Below are 21,839 nucleotides of genomic sequence, written 5' to 3'. Positions count from 1 at the left end.
ACTATTTACAACTGATTCTTCAGCCTTTCCTTTAGGTTTACTTAGTATAAAACATAGGATAGGGAGGGTGGGAGGGAGGGAGACACAAGAGGGAAGAGATATGGGAACATATGTATATGTATAACTGATTCACTTTGTTATAAAGCAGAAACTAACACACCATTGTAAAGCAATTATACTCTAATAAAGATGTAAAAAAAAAAAAAACATAGAGGAAACGCTCCATGACAGTGGATTTGGCAATGATTTCTTGACTATGACACCAGAAGTACAGGCAACAAAAGAAAAAAATAGATAAACCTCATCAAAATTAAAACTGCACAGCAAAAGAAATAACAGAATGAAAAGGCATCCTATAAAATGGAGAAAAATATTTGCAAATCATGTATCTTTTAAGGGTCTAATGTCCAGAATAAATAAAGGGCTACGACTCAACAACCAAAAAACAATCCAGTTACAAAATGGGCAAAGGAATAGACATTTCTCCACAAAAAGATATACGAATGGCCAATAAGCACATCAAAAGATGCTCAACATCACTAATCATTAGGGAAATGCAAACTGATATCACTTCATATCCATTAGGATGGCTATTACCAGTAAAGCAAAATAACAAGCGTTGGCAAAGATGTGGAGAAACTGGAACCCTTGTGCATTGCTGGTGGGAATGTAAAATGGTGCAGCCATTATTGAGGACAGTATGGAAGTTCCTCAAACAATTACACACACAATTGCCAAATGATCCAACAATTACAACTCTAGGTAGATACCCAAAAGAATTGAAAGCAGGGACTCAAAAGGATATTTGTATACCAATGTTCATAGCAGCAGCATTCAGAGTAGCCAAAAAGTTGTAATTCACATGTCCTTTGATGGATGAATAGATAAAATGCGGTATATACATGCAATGGAATATTATTCAGCCTTAAGGAGGAGTAAATTCTGATATGCTACAGCACAGATGAATCTTTAAGACACTACACTAGATAAATCAGACACAAAAGGGCAAATAGTATATGATTCCACTTATTTGACATACCTGAAATAATCAAATTCATAGAGACAGAAAGTGGAATAGTGGTTACCCAGGGTTAAGGGAAAGCAGAATGGAGAGTTTTGTTTATTAGGTACAGAGTTTCAGTTTGGACTGTTGAAAATTTATGGAGATGGATAGTGGTGATGGTTGCACAACATATGAATGTACTTAATGACACTGAATTTTACATTTTAAAAAATGGTCAAAATCATAAATTAGGTAATATATATTTTACCACAATAAAAAAAACTTTAAAAAATTATATACATACACTCATAACCACAAACTAGTGGCACACCTCTGCAACTGTTGCTTTAAGAGTGTCAATAATAACAGTTAGCTAAACAACAAAAAAAGAGTTCATATATCAACAACCTAACATTACACCTTAAGGAACTAGAAAAAGAAGAGCAAACAACCCAAAACTAGCAGAAGGAAGACAATTGAAGTTAGGGTGGAGATAAAATAGAAAAACAGAGAATCAAGGAAATCAAAAGCTGGTTCTTTGAAAAGATCCACAAAATTGACAAACCTGTAGCCAGACTATGAAAAACTGAAGATGCAAATACCTAAACTCAGAAATGAGAGTAGGACATTATTACGAACCTCATTTAAATAAAGGAACAAGTATACACCAACAAATTAAATAATCTGAATGAAATGGACAAGTTCATAGAAACACAATTTACCAAAACTGACTCGAGAAATAGGAAATATGAACAAGCCTATAACAAGAGGTTAAATCAGTAATCAAAAACCTCTCAACACCAAGAGTGAATCCTAACGTGAGCTATGGATGTTGGGTGATGATGTGTCAATGTAGGTTCATTGATTGCCACAAATGTACCACTTTGGTGAGGGATGTTGATACTGGGGAAGGTTTTAGGGACGGAGGGAGCAAGGGATATATGGGAACTCTCTGTACTTTCTGCTCAACTTTGCTGTGAACCTAAAACTGCTCTAAAAAATAAAGTATATTAAAAAACAAAAAACATCCCAACAAAGAAAAGTCCAGGACCCGATAGTTTCACTAGTGAATTCTACCAACTATTTAAAGAATTTATACCAATCCACCTCAGTCTCTTACTAGAAAATAAAAGCAGAGGGAACAGGGAACACTTCCTAATTCATTCTGAGGCCAGCATTACCCTGATACCAAAGCCAGACAAAGACACAAGAAAAAAATACTACAGAAAAATCTCTCTTACAAATACAGATGAAAAAAATCCTCACAAAATACTAGCAAACCAAATACAATATCATAGTAAAGGGATTATATACCACCAAGTGGTATCTGTCTCAGGAATGCAAGGGTGGTTCAATATAAGACTATCAACCAACGTAATATATCACATTACTAGAACAAAGAAGAAAAACCACATCATTTCACTTGACGCAGAGAGCATTTGATACAACCCAACACACTTTCATGATAAAAGCACTCAGAAAAATGGGAATAGAGGAGTAAATAGAGGGAGGAATAATAATAGAACTTCCTCAACTTCATAAAGGGCTTTTGTGGAAAACCCACAGCTAACATCATACTTAATGCTAAAGGACTAAAAGCTTTCCTCCTAAGATCAAGAACAAAACAAGGATGCCCAGGCAGAATGGAACAGGCACTGGAGACATTCTGTTCTGAGGAGCGGCCAGTGGCACGATGGAGCAGGGCCAGGGACCGCTTACACTTGAGATGGACCATGGAACAGCACATCCCAGAGGTGGAAGTCCAAGTCAAACGAAGAAGGACAGCCTCGCTGCGCAACCAGGAGTGTCGCCTGTACCTGAGGTGGCCTCAGCAGCGGCAGCAAGTACCCGTGGTGGGATTCCATGTGGAACTGAGACAGGCATTCTTAGCTGAGACGCCAAGAGGTGGTTAAAGCAGTACTGGAACACCTGGGTAGTGATTCCAAGAGGAAAAGAACCAGCCCTCCCTTAGGTCTTAAGGATCCCAAAACTTTCCTATAGGTATTGGATTTGGCGGAGCAGCAATCATGACTCTGGGAAAGAGCAGCAAGATGCCGCAGCACATTGACTATAGGATGAGATGTATCCTGCAAGATGGCCAGATCTTCACTGGCACCTTCAAGGCTTTTGACAAGCATATGAACTTGATCCTCTGTGATTGTGATGAGTTCAGGAAGATCAAGCCAAAGAATGCGAAGCAGGCAGAGCGTGAAGAGAAACGGGTTTTGGGTCAGGTGTTACTGTGTGGGGAGAACTTGGTTTCCACGACTGTGGAGCGACCACCCCCCGAAGATACTGTCATTGCTCGGGTACCACTTTCTGGAGCTGCAGGAGGCCCTGGAGTTGGCAGGGCAGCTGGCAGAGATGGTCCAGCTGGTGTTCAAATTCCCCAGGCTCCTGCTGGGTTAGCAGACCCTGTCCGAGGGGTTGGGGGCCATCCCAACAGGTAACGATCCCACAGGGAAGAGGCACCGTAGCAGTTGCTGCAGTTGCTGCTACTGCCAGCATTGCTGGAGCCCCAGCTCAATATCCACCAGGATGGGGGACTGCCCCCACGCCTGTTGGTCGAGCAACCCCACCTCTAGGAATTACGGCTCTTCCACCTGGTATACGATCACCCATGGGCCCACCAACTGGGCTTCCCCCTACTTGAGGGATGCCAATAGGCATGCCCCCTCCAGGAATGAGACCCCCCTCCACCAGAAATAAGAGGTCCACCTCCCCCAGAAATGCGTCCAGCAAGACCCTAGGATACTATTGATCCTTCTTAGTCACTTTGTTTCCTGCAATGCGTCTTGTGAAATATGTGGAGTGTTCGTGAGCTTTTGTCCCCTCTGCTGCATTAATATTAGCTAATAAATGCATAAAGCAATTAAACTGTGGGGAAAAAAAAGACAAGGGTGCCCACTTTCACTACTACTACTCTACATTATACTAGACATGTTAGCCAGAGTAATCAGTCAACAAAAATAAATAAATAAAAGGCATCCCGTTGGATAGGAAGAAGTAAAACTACCCCTATTTGAAAATATTATCCTATATAGAGAAAATGCAAAAAAAAAAATCACCAAAAAAGTTTAGCACTAATAAACAAATTCAACAAAGTTGTAGGGTATAATATCAATGCACAAAAATCACCTATGTTTGTGTTTTGAGTATACAACCCATAAAGAAAATTAAGAAAACAATTCCATTTGCAATAGAATCCAAAAGAATAAATATCTATGAATAAAATTAACCAGGTAGGTGAAAGATTTGTACACTGAAAACTATAAAACATTGCTGCACTAAATGAAAAGACATCCTGTGTTTATGGATTAGAAGACAATATCATTAAGGTGGCAATAGTACCTAAAGCCATCTACAGATTCACTGCAATCCTTATGAAAATTCCAACAGCTTTTTTTGTAAAAGTGTTGTGGAATATTTAAATGCCAAATTGGTTTTTATCATTAAGGATAAACTTTAAACAACAAAAGACTATTTATAATGAAATGTTAAGTTGCCTGGTGTATGCTCAAAAGTGCTATAGGAAGTTGAGACAGGATTGAATAGTTCTCTGTGTTTTCTAATTTACGGTCAAGTGATTAAGGTACAAATACCCAGTTGAGAAGAACCTTGTCTTTTGAAGCTTTAACAGAACTCTTACAGCAATTCTCCACTCCCCATCACACTTGTATGTTTGCCTTTGTCCTCCAGTCCTTAAGTGCTCTTACACATATCAAGGATACTGTTCTCCCACACACTGGATTCCTGTATAGTCCTATATACCCACAGATGTCTACCAAGGTATGTAAGCTTTACAATATAACTAACAGAAAGGATTTTGCAATCATTCAGATCTCAGTATCTGTGAGCAAACTGCTCACCTCTGTACTTTGGTTTCCTCATCTGCAAAACAAGACTAACAGGGTTGTTATAAGGATTAGATCAAATTATTTACGCAAAGCATTTACAACAATACCAGGCACATTATATAAACTCTCAATAAGAGCTGGATAATTTTGTATAACATACCCAAAATAGTATACATAATTGTTACTATCTTTTTTTTTTTAAAGATCACGTGGAAGTAGGCCTAACCTACGGTTTAGCTTGCCATAGGTATTCAAATTCAAATCTGACATAATTAGGACTTTGTATCAGGCCTTGAACCAGGCTTGTTTAAGAGGTCACTCCTCCTGCCTTATGAAATGTTCTATTGCATTTTTTTTAAAATGATAACAGAAACTAATAATAGATATCTGTCCCTTTTATGTGTCTGTTCCAGCTAGACATGTTAAAATAATTTAGAAGTAAAGGAATGTACAGTTTATTTGTTGTTCAATTTTTTGCATGGACTAAGAGGTGGTATAACACATTACAATGCTATGACGGAAGAAATTTATTTTGCTCTAGTTTAAAAGAAATAAGATAAATTCACTATCAACATTACCAAAAGATAAATAGCATTTCCATAATTTAGAGTATGACCAAAGCACACAGGCCATAAGAAATGATATCCAAAATTTTGAGGACAGTAGCTTCCAAATGAAGTATTTAATAGATACCTTCAGCTGTAATGATCAGTAAAACGAAAAGATTTGGCTTCTGACATATTATATAGGTGGTACTGTAACTGTTTAGAACGCTTTGCTTCCAGTCGGAGCTGTCTAGTTCTTTCTTTGACAGCTTGCTGCTCTGCTAGTTTTTCTATCCGTTTCCTTCTTAGCCATCTGTAGAAAAAGACATGAACAGACCTGTTGAGTACCAACCTGAATATATTCTTCACGCTATAAAGTTATTACTACAGACAAAGGAAATTCGATTTCTTTAGATTAAAAAGCTCTGTTCATAACACAAATTAGTATGAACTGAAAAATTTCAGGCTTATACCAAAGGCTCATACAAGGAAGCATAGTCACATTTAGAATCAAATGTTTGAAATTAAGTTTGTCTAATAAGGAAACTGCCAACTAAAAAAACTTTTTTAAGTAATAAACACTATTTTACGTGACATAGGTCCTATCTTTTAAAATATGATTTTCTAAGCAAATAAGTATTTGATAGATGCCAAATAACTTATTTTTTGCAACTAACTGTATTCTACAACATTACTTAAGCAGCATGCAGAATACCAGCATGCATAAATGTCTCCTTGCTCTTCTTGGTGGAGAAATTATAGAGCGCTTGCTTTTCAGTGCATAAAATAGTTCTCCCTTAAAATGGAAAAATAAGCCTAAGCATAAGAAACATCAAAAAGGGTGAAGGAAGCGTCCACATTCTAACAAATTTAAGTCTATAAAACTTGCTTAGGTAAAATAACATTAAAAATAACTGTATACTCACATCTCTGGTATGGAAGTGCGTACGTGGTGTGTGTGTATATATATAATTTTTTCAGAAATAAATCCAGACAAATAAATAACTGCATTAGTATAAAAGAGACTTTAGAAACCTCATAATCTAATGTTGTGTGGTTTTGAAATTGGATATCAGTTTGAGCAAATTAACTGTAGTCATTTAGGGGTCGATTGGGAAAAAAAATGGTTATAGGTTGGATATTAGATGAGATCATTAACAAAAATAAGCAGATTGCAGAACAGTATATACAGTATGATCTCAATTTATATTTTAAAACTGTAAATATATGTACAGAGAAATATCTAGAAGTTATGCAGTACAGTGCTAACAATAGTGATTCCTGGGTGATGAAAATATGAGTTTATTCCCCTCCATTTCCACAATGCACATTCACTGCATCTATTATAATAAAAGGATATGTATATTTTTTAAAGAAGGAAAGGAAAGAAAGAGGCAAAGAAACTAAAAAAGAGAAAGATAGCAAAAAAGATAGAAAAGAAAGAAAGAAGTGAGCTTCAAACAACTGGACACAATATTCACTCCCTCTCCCAAGGTATGCTGGCAAAATTTTGAAGCCAGGTCTGTTTCCTCAGAATAAACCGGGTGATATAGACTCTTACCCAGGCAACTGAAGGGAGACCAGGTTTGCCTTAAATTACCAAAATATGTGTCCAAATCTCCTTTTCATTTGGTCTGTACAGATCTTCCTCCTCAGCCTGACTGCTTTTCTTTACAGAAAAATATTTATTGGTAAATGCAACTCTTTATTAAGTTTTCCTGAGGACTGTGTAGGAGAAGCTGTAACCAATCTTTGGCCTATTTCTCTAAGAAATGAACAAATCAATCAACCAATCAATGGTAAGCTATCAAAGGTTATCACACTGGTGCCATAAGAAACAATTTTAGTATCGAAAACTACCTTGAAAAAATGGTATAGGTATTACGCAAAGTATGGAGTTAAAGAATTTTCTCACATATTGTTAAAACTGCGGCTTTAAAATTGAATAGGTATGTAATGAGATCAATTTTTTTAAGTTTTATTGACTATATAACTTTCTAAAATGACCATGAGGAAGGGGGAAAAATGCCCTGTCTTTGACTTACTGTTTAAAGGCCCTTTCACGGCCTTCTGTTCCTTTAAGGAAGAATAAGCATTCCTCTTGCTTTCGCAGTTCTTCTGTCTTTCTTTCTTTCAACTGTTCTTCGTGCTTTTTTTTAAGCCATAATCGAAAAGCTTGCTGTGGATCTCTGTTTTCCTGCTGCTTACAAAAACAAGCTTTGCTTAATTTAAAGAAACCAAAACTACTTTTTGAGCCCCTGCCTATAAGACCCTATAGGAACACATGTCCTACTCACCAATTTTTCATAATAATACCAATCTCATTACTTGTGCTCCTTGCATCCAAACCAAATACATGACCTTTGAACCAGCGACATTGATTACCCTTTTGTCAGAAAATTCAACATTGAACTCACTGCCCTCTGGCTTCTTTCAAAAGTCTTACTGAGGTAATCAATAAATGAAGGGCTAGATGCAGTGATTTGCAAACTTTTCAAAGTTGAGCCCTTTGACAAATAAAATAATTTTGCACAATGGCACATACACATAAAACATGGCTGAAGAAATGTTGGGGATGGGCAGTATGAGTGAGTTGAGGTCTTGGTATCAATTCCTGAAGGAAGCTCCATGGAAGCTCCACTGGAATTGAAAACCAATGACCCAACATTTGTGTTATTCAAACTTTCTTTTAAATTCTACTTTTGTTTTTAAGTTTTAAATGCATCTAACTGCCAAGCCCATCTCCAAAACTGTAATTATTATTATGGAGTGTGGCAATGAGGATTTTCAACCATAAGAACTTTTTCATAAGGATAACAGCCATGAGGATTTTGTCATAAGAATGGGCTAGTGGGAGCAGCTTATTGTATGGTTCTTCAAACTTCATGATGGGTACTATATTCAGGGATAGCTGAAAGAGCTCTTATTTGGGAGAATAAAGAGAGCAAAGGGAAAGATTTGGGGCTCTTTAGTCTTGGGAAAAGCATGACTCACATGGATGCCTGGCTAGAACACAAAAGGAAAAGATTCATTCAATTAATACTTTCACCAAATATGAACTCTGTGATAGAGAAGACCACCTCCTACACCTTGCATTTTCCTTTATCTGTAACCCATATTGCCCAGTATGCTTCAGTCTAATTTATATAATTTATACAATTTAGGATCTTTGATGTATAATGCAGAACTTTGTGAGGAGATCCCATGGACCTACAGGACCATTGCTGAACACCTAAAGTTTGGGAATGTCTGGAGATGGCTAAAAAGTGTTCAGTCCGCAATTATAGATTAAAAGAGTTAAGAATTCAGAGATAAACCGGATTGATGGGTATCACTGTTCATCTATTTATTCAACAGCTATTTACAGAATATCTACTACACAGAGTACCTACATGCACATAGCTACCGGGATGCATCAAAGAAAAAAAAAAAAGGCCACAGCAGTGAGAGGCCCGCGTACCGCAAAAAAAAAAAAAGCCTCCCTTTCTCATACATTCCATACCTGCACTATACAATAAAGAGTCACTAGTCACATGTAGCTACTTAAATTAAATAAAATTAGACAGTCACATTCAAATACTTAATAGTCACATTATGGCTAGTGGCTACTTTATTGGTTGCTGCAGATATAGAATATTACCATCATCACAGAAAATTGTATAGGGCAGTGTTGTTCAAGATAAGGAGATGAAAATATATGATTGATTGACTGATTGATATGTCAGAGAGAGTAATAATGGGAGAGGTGAGGAGAAAGGATGGTATTTATCAATAGATAGAAAGTGAGGGAACCATTTATGGGATATCTGGAAAAAGAGTATTTCAAGCAATGGTAACAGGGCAAAGGTTCTGAGAAGGGATTATACTTGGCATGTCCAGTAAATAGCAAAAATCCACTGCAAGAAGAAAACTGGAAAATTCACAAATATGTGGAGATTAACAGGCTCCTGAGCAAGCAATGGGTCAAAGGAAAAAAACAGATGGGAAGTCAAAAAATAGCCTGACACAAATGAAAAGGGAAATACAACATACCAACACGTATGGGATGCAACAAAGACAGTTCTAAGAAGGTGAGATCAATAAACCAACCTAACTTTACACCTGAGGTGTAATTAGAAAAAGAGATATAAACTAAGCCAAAAGTTAGTAGAAGGAAGAAAATAACAAAGATCAGAGTGTAAATAAATACAACAGAAACTAAAATGACAATAGAAAAGATCAAAGAAACTAAAAACTGATTTCTTAAAAAGATAAACATTTAGCTAGACTTACCAAAAGAGAGAGGACTCAAATTAATAAAATTATAAATGAAAAAGGAGACATTACAACTAATAGTACAGAAATACAAAGGATCATAAAAGCCGATTATGAACAACTATAAACCAACAAACTGTAAAACCCAGAAGAAATGAATAAATTCCTAGAAACATACAACCTACCGAGACTGAATCAGGAAGAAATAGAAAATGTGAATAGACTGATTACTAGTAATGAAATTGAATAAGTAATCAAAAATCTCCCAAAAACAAAAGTCCAAGACCAGATGGCTTCTAGAAAATCAACAGAAGAATTAATACCAATCCTTCTCAAACTCTTCCACTAAACAGAAGAGGAGAAAACACTTCCAACCCATTTTATGAGGCCAGTATAATGTGATACCAAAGCCAGACAAGGATACTACATGAAAACAAAATTAGAGGCCAATATCCTTGATGAACAGTGATGTAAAAATACTCAGTGAAATATTAGAAAAGCTAATTCAGCAGTATATTAGAAAGGATCATACAGCATGATCAGGTGGGACTTTCCAGAGATGTAAGGATGGTTCAAATCTACAAATCAATCAGTGTTATACACATTAACAAAACGAAAGATAAAAATCATATGATTATCTGGATAGATGCAAAAAAGCATTTGACAAAATATCTTTTCATGATAAAAACTCTCAAGAAATTGGGTATAAAGAGAATATACCTCAACGTAATAAAGGCTGTATATCACAAGTCCACAGCTAACATCATACACAATAGTGAAAAGCTGAAAGCTTTTCTTCTAATATCAGGAGCAAGACAAGGATGCCCATTCTCACCACTTTTATTCAACACAGTATTGGAAGTCCTATCTGGAGCAATCAGACAAGAAAAAGAAATAAAAGGCATTCAAATTAGAAAGGAAGAAGTAAAACTGCTCTATTTGCAGATTACATGATATTATTATATTATTCTATATTATATAGAAACCCCAAAGACTTCACCACCCTAAAAATGTTAGAACTAATAAACCAATTCAGTAAAGTTGCAGGATATAAAATCAATATAAAAAAATCAGTTGTGTTTCTATACACTAACAACAATCTATCTGAAAGAAAATTAATTAAATAAGCCCTTTTAAAATACCATCACAGGGCTTCCCTGGTGGCGCAGTGGTTGAGAGTCCGCCTGCCGACGCAGGGGACACAGGTTCGTGCCCTGGTCCGGGAAGCTCCCACATGCCGTGGAGCGGCTGGGCCCGTGAGCCATGGCCGCTGAGCCTGCGCGTCCGGAGCCTGTGCTCCGCAACGGGAGAGGCCACAGCAGTGAGAGGCCTGCGTACCGCAAAATAAATAAATAAATAAATAAAATAGCATCACAAAGAATGAAATATGTACTTAGAAATAAATTTAACTAAGGAGGTGAAAGATCTATATGCTGAAAACAAAAGACACTGATGAAAGAAATTGAAGAAGACACAAATGAATGGAAAGATATTCCATGCTCACGGACTCGAAAAACTAATCCTGTTAAAATGTCCATGCTATTTAAAAATTGTCCATATAATCTAAAAATTCATTATAATCCCCATAAAAATTCCAATGGAATTTTTCACAAAAATAGAAAAAAAAATCCTAAAATTTGTACAAGACCAAATATCCAATGTAATCTTGAGAAAGAAGAACAAAGCTGGAAGCATCACACTTCCTGATTTTAAACTATATTATAAAGCTAAAGTAATCAAACACTATAGTACTGGCAGAATAGATACATAGATCAATGGAACAGAACAGAGAGCCCGAAATCAACGTGTGCATATATGGTAATTAATTTTCAACAAAGGAACCAAAAATAACAATGAGGGAAGGACAGTCTTTTCAACAAATGAAATTGGTAAAACTGAATTGCTACATACAAAACAATGAAACTGAACACCTTACACCATACACAAAAATCAACTCAATATGGATTAAAGACTGTGTGTAAGACCTGAAACAGTACAACTCCTAAAAAGAAATATCAAGGATAAACTCCTTAGCATTGTTCTTAGAAATGATTTTTTGGATTTGATAGCAAAACAAAGACAGCATAAGCAATAATTTTTAAATGGGACTACATCAAACTAAAAAGCCTGTGATCAGCAAAGGGAACCTTCAACAAAATGAAAAGGCAACCTATTGACTGAGATAAAATATTTTCAAACTATATGTCCAATAAGGGGTTATATCCAAAATATACAAGGAATTCATATAATTCAATAGCAAAAAAGAAAAAAGCCCAATTATAAAATAGCGAAGGACTTAAATGGACATTTTTCCAAATAAGATATACAAATGGCCAACATGTACATGAAAACATGCTCCACATCACTCATCATCAGGAAAATGCAAACAAAAACCACCACGAGATATCATCTCATACATGTTAGGATAGCTATTATCAAAAAAGACAAGAGAAAACAAATGCTGGCAAGGATGTGGAGAAAAGGGAACCTTTGTGCATGGTTGGTGGGGATGTAATCTGGTATAACCATTATGGTAAACAGTGTGGAGGTTCCTCAATAAATTAAATATAGAATTATTATATGATCCAGCAATCCCACTTGTGGGTATATATCCAAAGGAAAAAAAAAATTATCTAGAAGTGATATCTGCACTCCCATATTCGTTGCATCATTGTTCACAATAGACAAAGTATGAAAACAACCTAAGTGTCTGTAGATGAATGAATGGATCAAGAAATGTCACACACACACATGCACACACACACATGAATATTATTCAGCCTTAAAAAAGAAGGAAATTCTATAACTTCCAATAACATGGATGAACCTGAACCTGGAGGGCATTATTATAAGTGAAATATGCCAGACAGAGACAAATACTAAATAGCACCATTTACATGTGGAAACTTAAAAAATGTCTAGTTCATAGAAATGGAGAGTGGTGGTTATGAGGAATTGGGGGGTTGGGAGAAATAGGGAGAAGTTGGTAAAAGGATACAAACTTTCAGTTATAAGGTGAAAAAAGTCTGAGGATCTAATGTATAATATGGTGAGTATAGTTGATAATACTGTATTATATAAGTGAAATTTGCCAAGAGAGTAGAACTTAAATCTTTTCTCCAAAAAGGGGGAGGTGATGTATATGTTAATCAGCTTAATGGGGGAAATCCTTTAATAATGTATATGTGTATCAAATCACGTTGTACACTTTGTCTTACAATTTTATTTATTAATTATATTTCAATACAACTAAAAAAACAAGACAGATCACACACACACACACACAAAAAAGAAATAGAAACTTAAAAGACAAAAAACAACCTAAATTCCCTGAATGAACTTAACAGTAGACTGGACATTGCCTAAGTGATGTCAATGCCAGAAGATAGATCAATAGAAATTATGCAAGCTGAAAAAAGAAAAAATGTTTTAACAAACAGGACCTTAGTAACATCTGAGATAACAGCAAGTATTCTATCATATGTAAAACTGGATTTCCAGAATAATAAGAGAAAGATAATAGGGCAGAAAAAAATATTTGTAAAAATAGTGGCCAAAAATTTCCCAAATTTGGTATAAAACATCAACCTACAGATACAAGAAGCTCAGCAAAGCCCAAGTTAGTCAAATTCAAAGAGAGTCACACATCTACTAAACTGCTGAAATTCACATCAGAAAAGGTTTAAAGTAGCCACAGAAAAAACATTTCATACAAAGGGACAATGATAAGAATTACAACTGACTTCTAATTAGAAACAACGGATGCAAGAAAACCACTGAACACCATCTGTAAAGTGCTGAAAGAAAAAAAAAAACTGTCAACCCAAAATTCCATATCAAATTTTTAAAAAATTCAAAAACAGCCTATTTCTGATAAAGATTTATGATATACATATCATAATCCCTAAAACAATGATTTCAAAAATAATTCAGAAGTATAACTAAAAGCCAATAAGAAAATAAAATGGAATATTTTTTAAATACTTGACTAATCTCTGTAAGAAGGCAGAAAAAAGATGAATAATGGAGTTAAAAACAAATGGAACAAATAGAAAACAAATATCAAGATGGTAAACTTAAAACCTACCCTTATCAATAATTATAAATATAAATGAACTCCTGTTAAAAGTAACAAATTTCTGGATTAAAATATCCAAATATATGCTGTTTGCACAAGTAACTCTTCAAATATAAAGACAGATAAATTGAAATTAAAATATGAAATAAGCTATAACATGCAAATGTTAAAGAAGGTTACTGTGACTTCATTAACATCAGACAAAGTAGATTTCAAGATAAGAGGGACTCATAATGTGAAAATGTCATTCAATCAGGAAGACATAAATTCGTAAATGCATACACATGAAACTTTTAAAAATATGAAGCAAAACCCAATGGAACTAGAAGGGAAACAGACCAGTACACAATGATAGTTTAACATAACTTTCTCAGTACTTCATAGAACAAAGAGGGGGGAAAACAGTAAGGATATAGAAGATTTAAACAACATTATCGACCAACTTCAGCCCATTGACATTAATACAACACAACATCCAAATGTAGAATACAAAATGTATGCAAGTGTCCACGGAGAGTTCACCTAGATAGAGTGATGACATGCATACATATGCTTGCATATGTGTGTATATACATACAGTGCACACGTATCATTTATATATAACACTGACCAAGAGAAACAAAGCTCATTACAAAGATGGAAAGACATTTTTAGCGATTTTTCCTTAAATGGCAATAAAAATTCCATCACCTAAAAGCATTTTTAATTCAATGTAAAATAGGTCATTCTACAGTCTATATATTGTAAAGATATTTTCTGGAAACTATGACTCACATTATACAAAATATCCCACAGAAGTGACCAGCAAAATACACTTACTATCACAATGCATTAATAAGCCAAATTAATCAACTGCCAAAGTATACTATAGCTCGGCTTCAGTAGAGACAAAGTTCACAGAAGTTCTTCAGAATATTATTTGTTTATGATATAATTTCTAGCTAAAGTTAATTTTTGAGACAGACTTAAAATATAGCAAAAAATTAAAACTCCAAAGGGACATATATAACCATGATATCTTCTAACCAAAAAAATTTAAATTATGTTCAACGTGGCTCATGTTTTTAGAGAATACAATTCAAAGTTTTATTATCTCTAAATAGAACACAATAGAAAATTAAGGTATACATTTATTTTTACAAATGCCCAATAAAAATATAACATTAGGCTGAATGCCATGAGGCCTGAAGGTCCGTCATCCCCTGGGAAATTATCAGCAGTGCTGTCACAGGGGTTTTTCTTGGTCAGTGATTGAAACGTAAGCTCCTCTCAATTTCTTTACTCTTAAATACTACAGTAATGTGCTATCCTTCTAACCTGCCCAATCTCGAATTCCTTCACTCCCTCCAAAATCTTTCTAGTTTCTTCTCTATAATTCCCATTCAATAATATAAAGACTTCCAAACATCCCTCATTCTCCTAAACCATTGCTAGGACCCTGGCCTTAAACCTCCTTCCTTACCCAAATCCTGATTCTCCCGTAAGACACAGCTTTTCTCTCTCAAATGGAAGCTGCATTTTTTGCCATACTTCAAGTACTTCAGAGGTCTGGTGAAGAAGTTAATATACTCTTTATTCCTTCATACTTCTTCAGAACTCCTGAAGAGTAGAGAACTTCTTCTTCTCTACTCTTAAGTAAAGCCATGCTCCTTTGATATTTATATTATTTGACTATATTACTCTAACAATCTCTGGTCACAACCAGCTCAATGTACCTCTCCATCCTAATCCCAAGTTAACACTTATAACCAAATGAATGAGCCATTCGACATCCAGCCTCACAGATTTTTCATTTTCTACGCCTTTCTTCACTGCACTTGCCACCCACTCCAATAGCCACATCCACATCCACATCTTTGAAATCACTAATCTTCTCATTCATATTTCCAGTCCCAACCTCTGTCCTGAATACTAGACACATTTCTTCAGTCAGTCTTCAACATCTTTACCTGAAAGTTTTGTAGGTACTTCAAACTCAACAATTGAAATGATAATTTCCCCCAATCAGTATCTTTTCTACTGCTCCAGTGAGTGGCACCATCATCCACCAAGTTGCTCAGAAGAGAAACCTGGTGTATTCCCTTTACACCTCATTCTTCCTCACTCACATATCTAGTTAATTATGAAGTTCCTTCAATTAATACTCTAAAACAAATATCACATTTCACATCTCTTTCTTTCTCTCTCTGCTGTTATAATTCTAGGCCAAGTCACCATCATTTCTCACCTAGACAACTATATATGCTTTCTAACTGCTCTCCGCATATCTGTTCTTGCCCCCTCCAATCCATTCACAGCATGGCAGTCAGAGTGATCTTGTGGAACTGCGAATGTAATATATCACTCCTCTGTTTAAATAATCTCAATGGCTTCCCATAACAGGATTAAATACAAAATTATAGACCCCAACATGCCACATGATCTGATTCCTGCTCACTTTCTGGATCCTCTCAAACTCACCAAGTTAGTTCCTGTCTCAGGCATTCTCACATGTTCTCCTGGCTTAAAACAAATTCCTCTAATCCTTGGCCTAATTTCTACTTCTACTTTACTCATCAGAAAAATCTTTCCTGATACACTTATTGCCCTCATTATGATCTCTCATAGCCCCTTTTTTTCATAGCATTCATCACTATTTATAATTATAAATCTATTTTACATTGAGACTTAAAAATTTTTTTTTCAATCCCTACTAGATGAGCGTTATAAAACATAGACTAAACCTATTTTTCTGGGACTTCCCTGGTGGTGCAGTGGTTAAGACTCCATGCTCCCAATTCAGGGGGCTTGGGTTCAACCCCTGGTCAGGGAACTAGATCCCACAGGCATGCCGCAACTAAGAGTTCTCCTGCCACAACTAATGAGCCCGTGTGCCTCAACTAAGGAGCTGGCAAGCCACAACTAAGGAGCCCACATGCCACAACTAAGGAGCTGGCAAGCTGCAACTATGGAGCCCTCGAGCTGCAACTAAGGAGCCCACCTGGCGCAAATAAGACCCAGCTCAAACAAATTAATTAATTAATTAATTAATTAAAAATAAACCTATTTTTTCCATGCTGTGCCTAGAATAGCATCTGTCATATAGTAAGCAGTTAAAAAAATATCTACCGAATACATGAAAAAATTTAAATTGGCATTTCTTTGACTCTACCAAATTTGTATCTTGCTCTCATATATTATGGACAACTATATTTATCCATATCATTTGAACTTATTATACATATCCTTTGCCCATTTTTTATTGGAAAATTCAAAAGTTTTGCTTTAATAATATAAATATTAATAGTAACACTAACAATTATGACAATTTAAAAGTCCTAATCAGCTTTTAATGGATATTACATTAAATATAAAGATAAATTTGGAGGAACCCAAATCTTTGTAATATTTAGTTCATTCATCCAGGAATATTATAGGAGTATCATATTTGTTTTCATTTAGCAAATAACTCATATATTTATAATATTTTCCCCCCATCTAGGAATATTATATTTATTTTCATTTACCAAATTCACCTTTTTGGTCCCCTGCAAAGACGCTCCATAGAGGTCTTACACATTCCTGTTCAGCTCAAAGTTTTTTATATATGCCTATATTCCTTCCCCTTTTATATTTTTCTATGAGGTTTTTGCTGGAATACAGAAAGACTATAAATTTTTGTATATTTATAATATAAAAGACCACTTTGCTAATACTTATACCTCATTTCCTTTTCTCTTAATAAATTGGATAGAACTCCTAGAATAAAATTATTATTATAGAGGGGAGCCTTACCTATCTCTGACTTTAATGGGTATGCCTATAGTATTACCTAAGATGGTATTTATATTGTAACCCATATTTTATTAGAAATACTTAAAAATAAATTATAATAAATACTAGTAAATACCCTTTCTATATCTTTCAAGATAACCATAAATTCTCCTTTATCTACCTATTACGTACTAAATATATTAATAGATTTGTTATTATTGGTCCATAATTTCCTTCCTAAAATAAACCCTACTTGGTTATAGCATAGTATTATTTTACTATACAGTTGCAGTCAAATTTCTCAATATTTTCTCTTTTAGTTTGTGCTTTCAGGTCTACTACCTTAAAAGGTACCGTCCATCCCAAGATTTTAAAAGCTAAAAATTTCTACAAATGGCATAATAAATGTAAATAAATGTAAAAATATATCATTTTTCAGCCTAGGAAAACATATTTACAGACATAATAGACAAAGGATTAAAATCTCTAATATACAATGCAATAAGAAAAATAAAACAAAAAAGGACTATAAATAGGAAATTCACAGAATACACACATGCTCGTATACAATAATAATGTATATTATTAATTCGAAGAAAAATTAGGAAAATAAACTATGTACAATGTTAGACAGGATGTGTTAAACATTCACTCTTCCATACTGCTGGAGGGACTATAAACTGATACGGCCTTTTAGGAGGTTAATTTTGCATGTTTAACCACAGCTTTCATTCTGGACATCCAGTAAGTCATAAATTTCCAAGAAACTCTCCTACAGAATACTGATGTTCTCCTACAGAATGCACATGTTCACAACAGCACTGTTAATTAATAGAGCAGTATTAGAACCAATCTAAATATGTACAAATGAGGAATGGTTTAATAAATTAAGTTACCTCTGAAAAGTAGAATATCATACACCTATTTGAAAAGAGAGATCTAAATGTAATGATCTAGAAATATTTCCTTGATGAATGAGTGAAAAAAAATCAAACCATATAATAAATTTTTAGCAGATAAAAATGTAAATATAAATAAGACCTGGAAGGATTTGCGGCACACTGTTAAAAGTGGTTACCACTAGGGGATGAGCCTAGAAGGGCTTAGAATTGAATTTTCAATTTTTACTTTACATACATTTTTTAAATAGTATGGATATAGATGATTTTTTTAACTGTCTCTTGGGTTTTTTGTGTATTTTGAACTTTAAAAAATTAAATAATTTGATGTCTTTGTTAGTTTTCACATAAGATTTCTATACATCTACTCTTAAGTGAGACCAGTCTATAGGGTTTTTGTGTGCATTGTCCTCCTATTTAAATATCAAAGTTATACTATCTTAAAAAAATGAACTGGTAGCTTTCCTTTTTCTGTGCTATAAATGTTTGAATAAAATAGGAATCATTTGATTTTTACAAGCCTTCTTAGAATTTAATTATAAGTCATCTGCATGTGGCATCTTTAGCAAGGGTAGCTCTTGGACCACTTTTTCTACTTCTTCCATAGGTTTTTAGTCTGATAGCCTCCCTTCTACAAATAAATTCAGCTTTCATATCTGTATGAACTTGTTTTTCACAGAGTTTTACTTACTCTACTGCTCATGTCTTCAATTTGCTTTGCTCGCTGAATTCTCCTCATTTCTAGGAATTGCTCTCTCTTCTTTTGCAACCATGCTTTAAACACCATGTCATTCTCTTTTTTCTTTTCTTTCTCTTCTTCTATTTTCCTTTGTTCTTCCTGGTGGAAGGAATATCCAAACACATTAATGAAAAATTAATAAAATTATATATGTGTTATCAAAGTAGAGAGATACATTTTGAGATCTGAAATTAGGATTCCCTGCCCCTAAAAATTTCCATCTGTAAATTGGGCCTCCCTAAAAAGCAGGACCTCTAATTTGCTTAGGGGAAAAAATGAAGACTTTTCAGATAAATTAAATTGTCAAGATAAAGTCTACAATTACATAGATCTACATTATACAACATGCTGTTCAAGAATTCCTTGGATCTCTCCTTCACTTCCTAGTTTACTCTTGGTATTTAACTCCCCAAATTGCAGCTGTGCAAAAGAGAAAAAAAACACCACACTCTAGAAGCACTACATGGGGTCTATAGAAGCACTATACATGTCTTAAAATTTTTTACATTTTTGTTAAATTTGATAATTGTGATACATGGCATTGTGGTTACAAAACAAAATGCTATAATCATTTTCTTTCTCACATGTACAATCACTTCTGAAGTGCACAAGTAGCAATAAGGGCTGTCTAGGACTTGCTTTAAAAATACCTCAGCCAGGGAATTCCCTGGTGGCACAGTGCTTAAGAACCCGCCTGCCAATGCAGGGGATGTGGGTTCGATCCCTGGTCCGGGAAGATCCCACATGCTGTGGAGCAACTAAGCCCGTGCGCCACAACTACTGAGCCTGCACTCTTGAGCCCGCGAGCCACAACTACTGAGCCCACGCGCTGCAACTACTGAAGCCCGTGTGCCTAGAGCCCATGCTCCGCAACAAGAGAAGCCTCCGCAATGAGAAGCCCACGCACCGCAACGAAGAGTAGCCCCGGCTTGCCGCAACTAGAGAAAGCCCGTGCACAGCAACGAAGACCCAACACAGCCAAAAATAAATAAATAAATAATTTTAAAAAAATACCTCAGCCAAAAAAGGAAGCGATGAAACAAATATGCCAAAGTCTCAATGACTTTTGAATCTGGGTAATGGAGACACAGGGGTTAATTGTACCTTTGTATATGTTTGAGATTTTTTTAATATAATGTTTAAAAATATTTTCAACTACTGTATAATCATAAAGTAACATTTCTTCTATCAGAAAAATAAGTAATTAGTTAACTATGAGAACAAAATGCACTTTATAGCTGCATTATTCAACTAATGTTATAAAAGAGAGTTACTTAAACTAGAAGTGAGAGTACCTCACTGGTTTAAGTATAAACCAATTATCAAGAGTTATAAAATAGTTACTGGGAACAAAGCAGCATGTCACAGTGGAAAGAGCTCCAAGCTAGAAGTTAGGAGATCTGATTAACAATCATACTGCTATCATAATATGTCAATTTGGGCAAACCACTTAACTCAGTATTCTCATCTATAAGATGAAGTTGTATTAACAAGCTCTTAAGTCTCTTCCAATACTAAAATTTTAGCATGGAAATAAACTGAGTTATAGAATACATGTTTAAACTGTTTTTAAATAATGGAATTCAGAGTTCTTTCCTTACATTTTGACAATATAGCAAGCTCTTCTAATTCTTTTTGATTGAACAACATATAGGAAGGAAAGGAAAAGTTCTATCCAATTAACAGTACAAAATGTCTTTTAAAATACCAGTATACTATTTTCTAAGCCCTAAAGGAGCTTACATTATATAATATGTGAATTTATTAAATATTAAATTTTATATTTAAGTTCATTTTTACCAAAAGGATTTTGGATGCCTTGCATGAATATAGACAGTATTGTAAGACAATTATTTTTCCAGATGGAACATCTGGATTATACAGAAGATATCAGCCAAAGCACAGATACTACAGTTGCCAAAGAGAACAGTGAAATGATGCACTTAATGTAGAGAGATGGAGTATAGCTGCCCAACCCAGCAAATATTTTGCTGGGCATAAAAAAGGAAAGCCTTTCCCTGAAACCAACTAAAAATATTTTAAAGTCTTAGCACTTAAAGACAATGCCTTCAGCAAGTACATAAGCAAAGGGAAATTTAGTTATGAGGATCCTGACATGAGAAAAGTATATCCCAAAACAGAGTGTTTGACACCTAAAAAAGAGGATCAAAAGAAAAACAGAACTATCCATCAGTCATGCCAGTTAAAGATTACCATTAATTCATTAGTGAAAAGACACTGAAATTATATAAAAACTCCTGAATAACTTTTACAGAAGTATATACACAAATACACATATAGATGCATGTGTGTGTACAGCAAACATATAGTTCAGTTATTCTCAACAAATTCTTTTGTGTTATCATGAAGTTCTGAGTTAACAGATCCTTTTAAGTACCTATTATATACCTGAACCAAGTAAGCTGAGTCTGACTGTTAGAGTTCAGTACACAAGTAAGCAAAATTTTATTAAGTATTCACCCTTTCAGATTCCTACCTGAGTGTGCTATAGGTTACACGTTCTTACTAACTTCATTTTTTTATCTTTTTCTGCTAATGTGAGTTTGATCTAAATGCCAGAAATTTCCATGGTAATTTCCTACATAAGTAGAAAATATACTGTTTCTCAACAAATGACAAGAAAACTGGGATTTTGACTTTGCTACAGACAAGCTGAGGGACTTCAGTAAAGTTATTTAAACTATCTCGAC

General features: G+C 34.8%; 1 protein-coding gene and 2 pseudogenes across 1 annotated transcript in view; 2 read left to right on the top strand and 1 right to left on the bottom strand.

Annotated features, from left to right (window-relative positions):
* Positions 1-43: 43 nt before the first annotated feature.
* Positions 44-3,018, top strand: LOC149750524 (SNRPN upstream reading frame protein pseudogene; annotated as a pseudogene).
* Positions 3,019-3,030: 12 nt separating this feature from the next.
* LOC111167339 (small nuclear ribonucleoprotein-associated protein N pseudogene) lies at positions 3,031-3,815 on the top strand (annotated as a pseudogene).
* A 273-nt stretch (positions 3,816-4,088) lies between these two features.
* Positions 4,089-21,839, bottom strand: part of CCDC181 (coiled-coil domain containing 181) — a 29,694-nt gene continuing 11,943 nt past the window's right edge. Inside the window, exons 3-5 of the mRNA XM_089911347.1 lie at positions 19,081-19,227; positions 7,451-7,605; positions 4,089-5,718 (exon numbers count right to left, since the gene is read on the bottom strand). Of these exons, the coding sequence (XP_089767473.1) occupies positions 5,556-5,718; positions 7,451-7,605; positions 19,081-19,227 (465 nt within the window). The 3' untranslated portion in view covers positions 4,089-5,555. The remainder of the gene's footprint in view (positions 5,719-7,450; positions 7,606-19,080; positions 19,228-21,839) is intronic.

The sequence above is a fragment of the Delphinapterus leucas genome, chromosome 1 (genome assembly GCF_059928025.1).
Source record: "Delphinapterus leucas isolate spDelLeu-1000000601 "Yukka" chromosome 1, BTC_Dleu_Yukka2, whole genome shotgun sequence".
Classification (NCBI taxonomy): Eukaryota; Metazoa; Chordata; class Mammalia; order Artiodactyla; family Monodontidae; genus Delphinapterus; species Delphinapterus leucas.
Note: the sequence above shows the minus strand (reverse complement) of the source record. Positions and strands in the feature narration are given on the sequence as shown.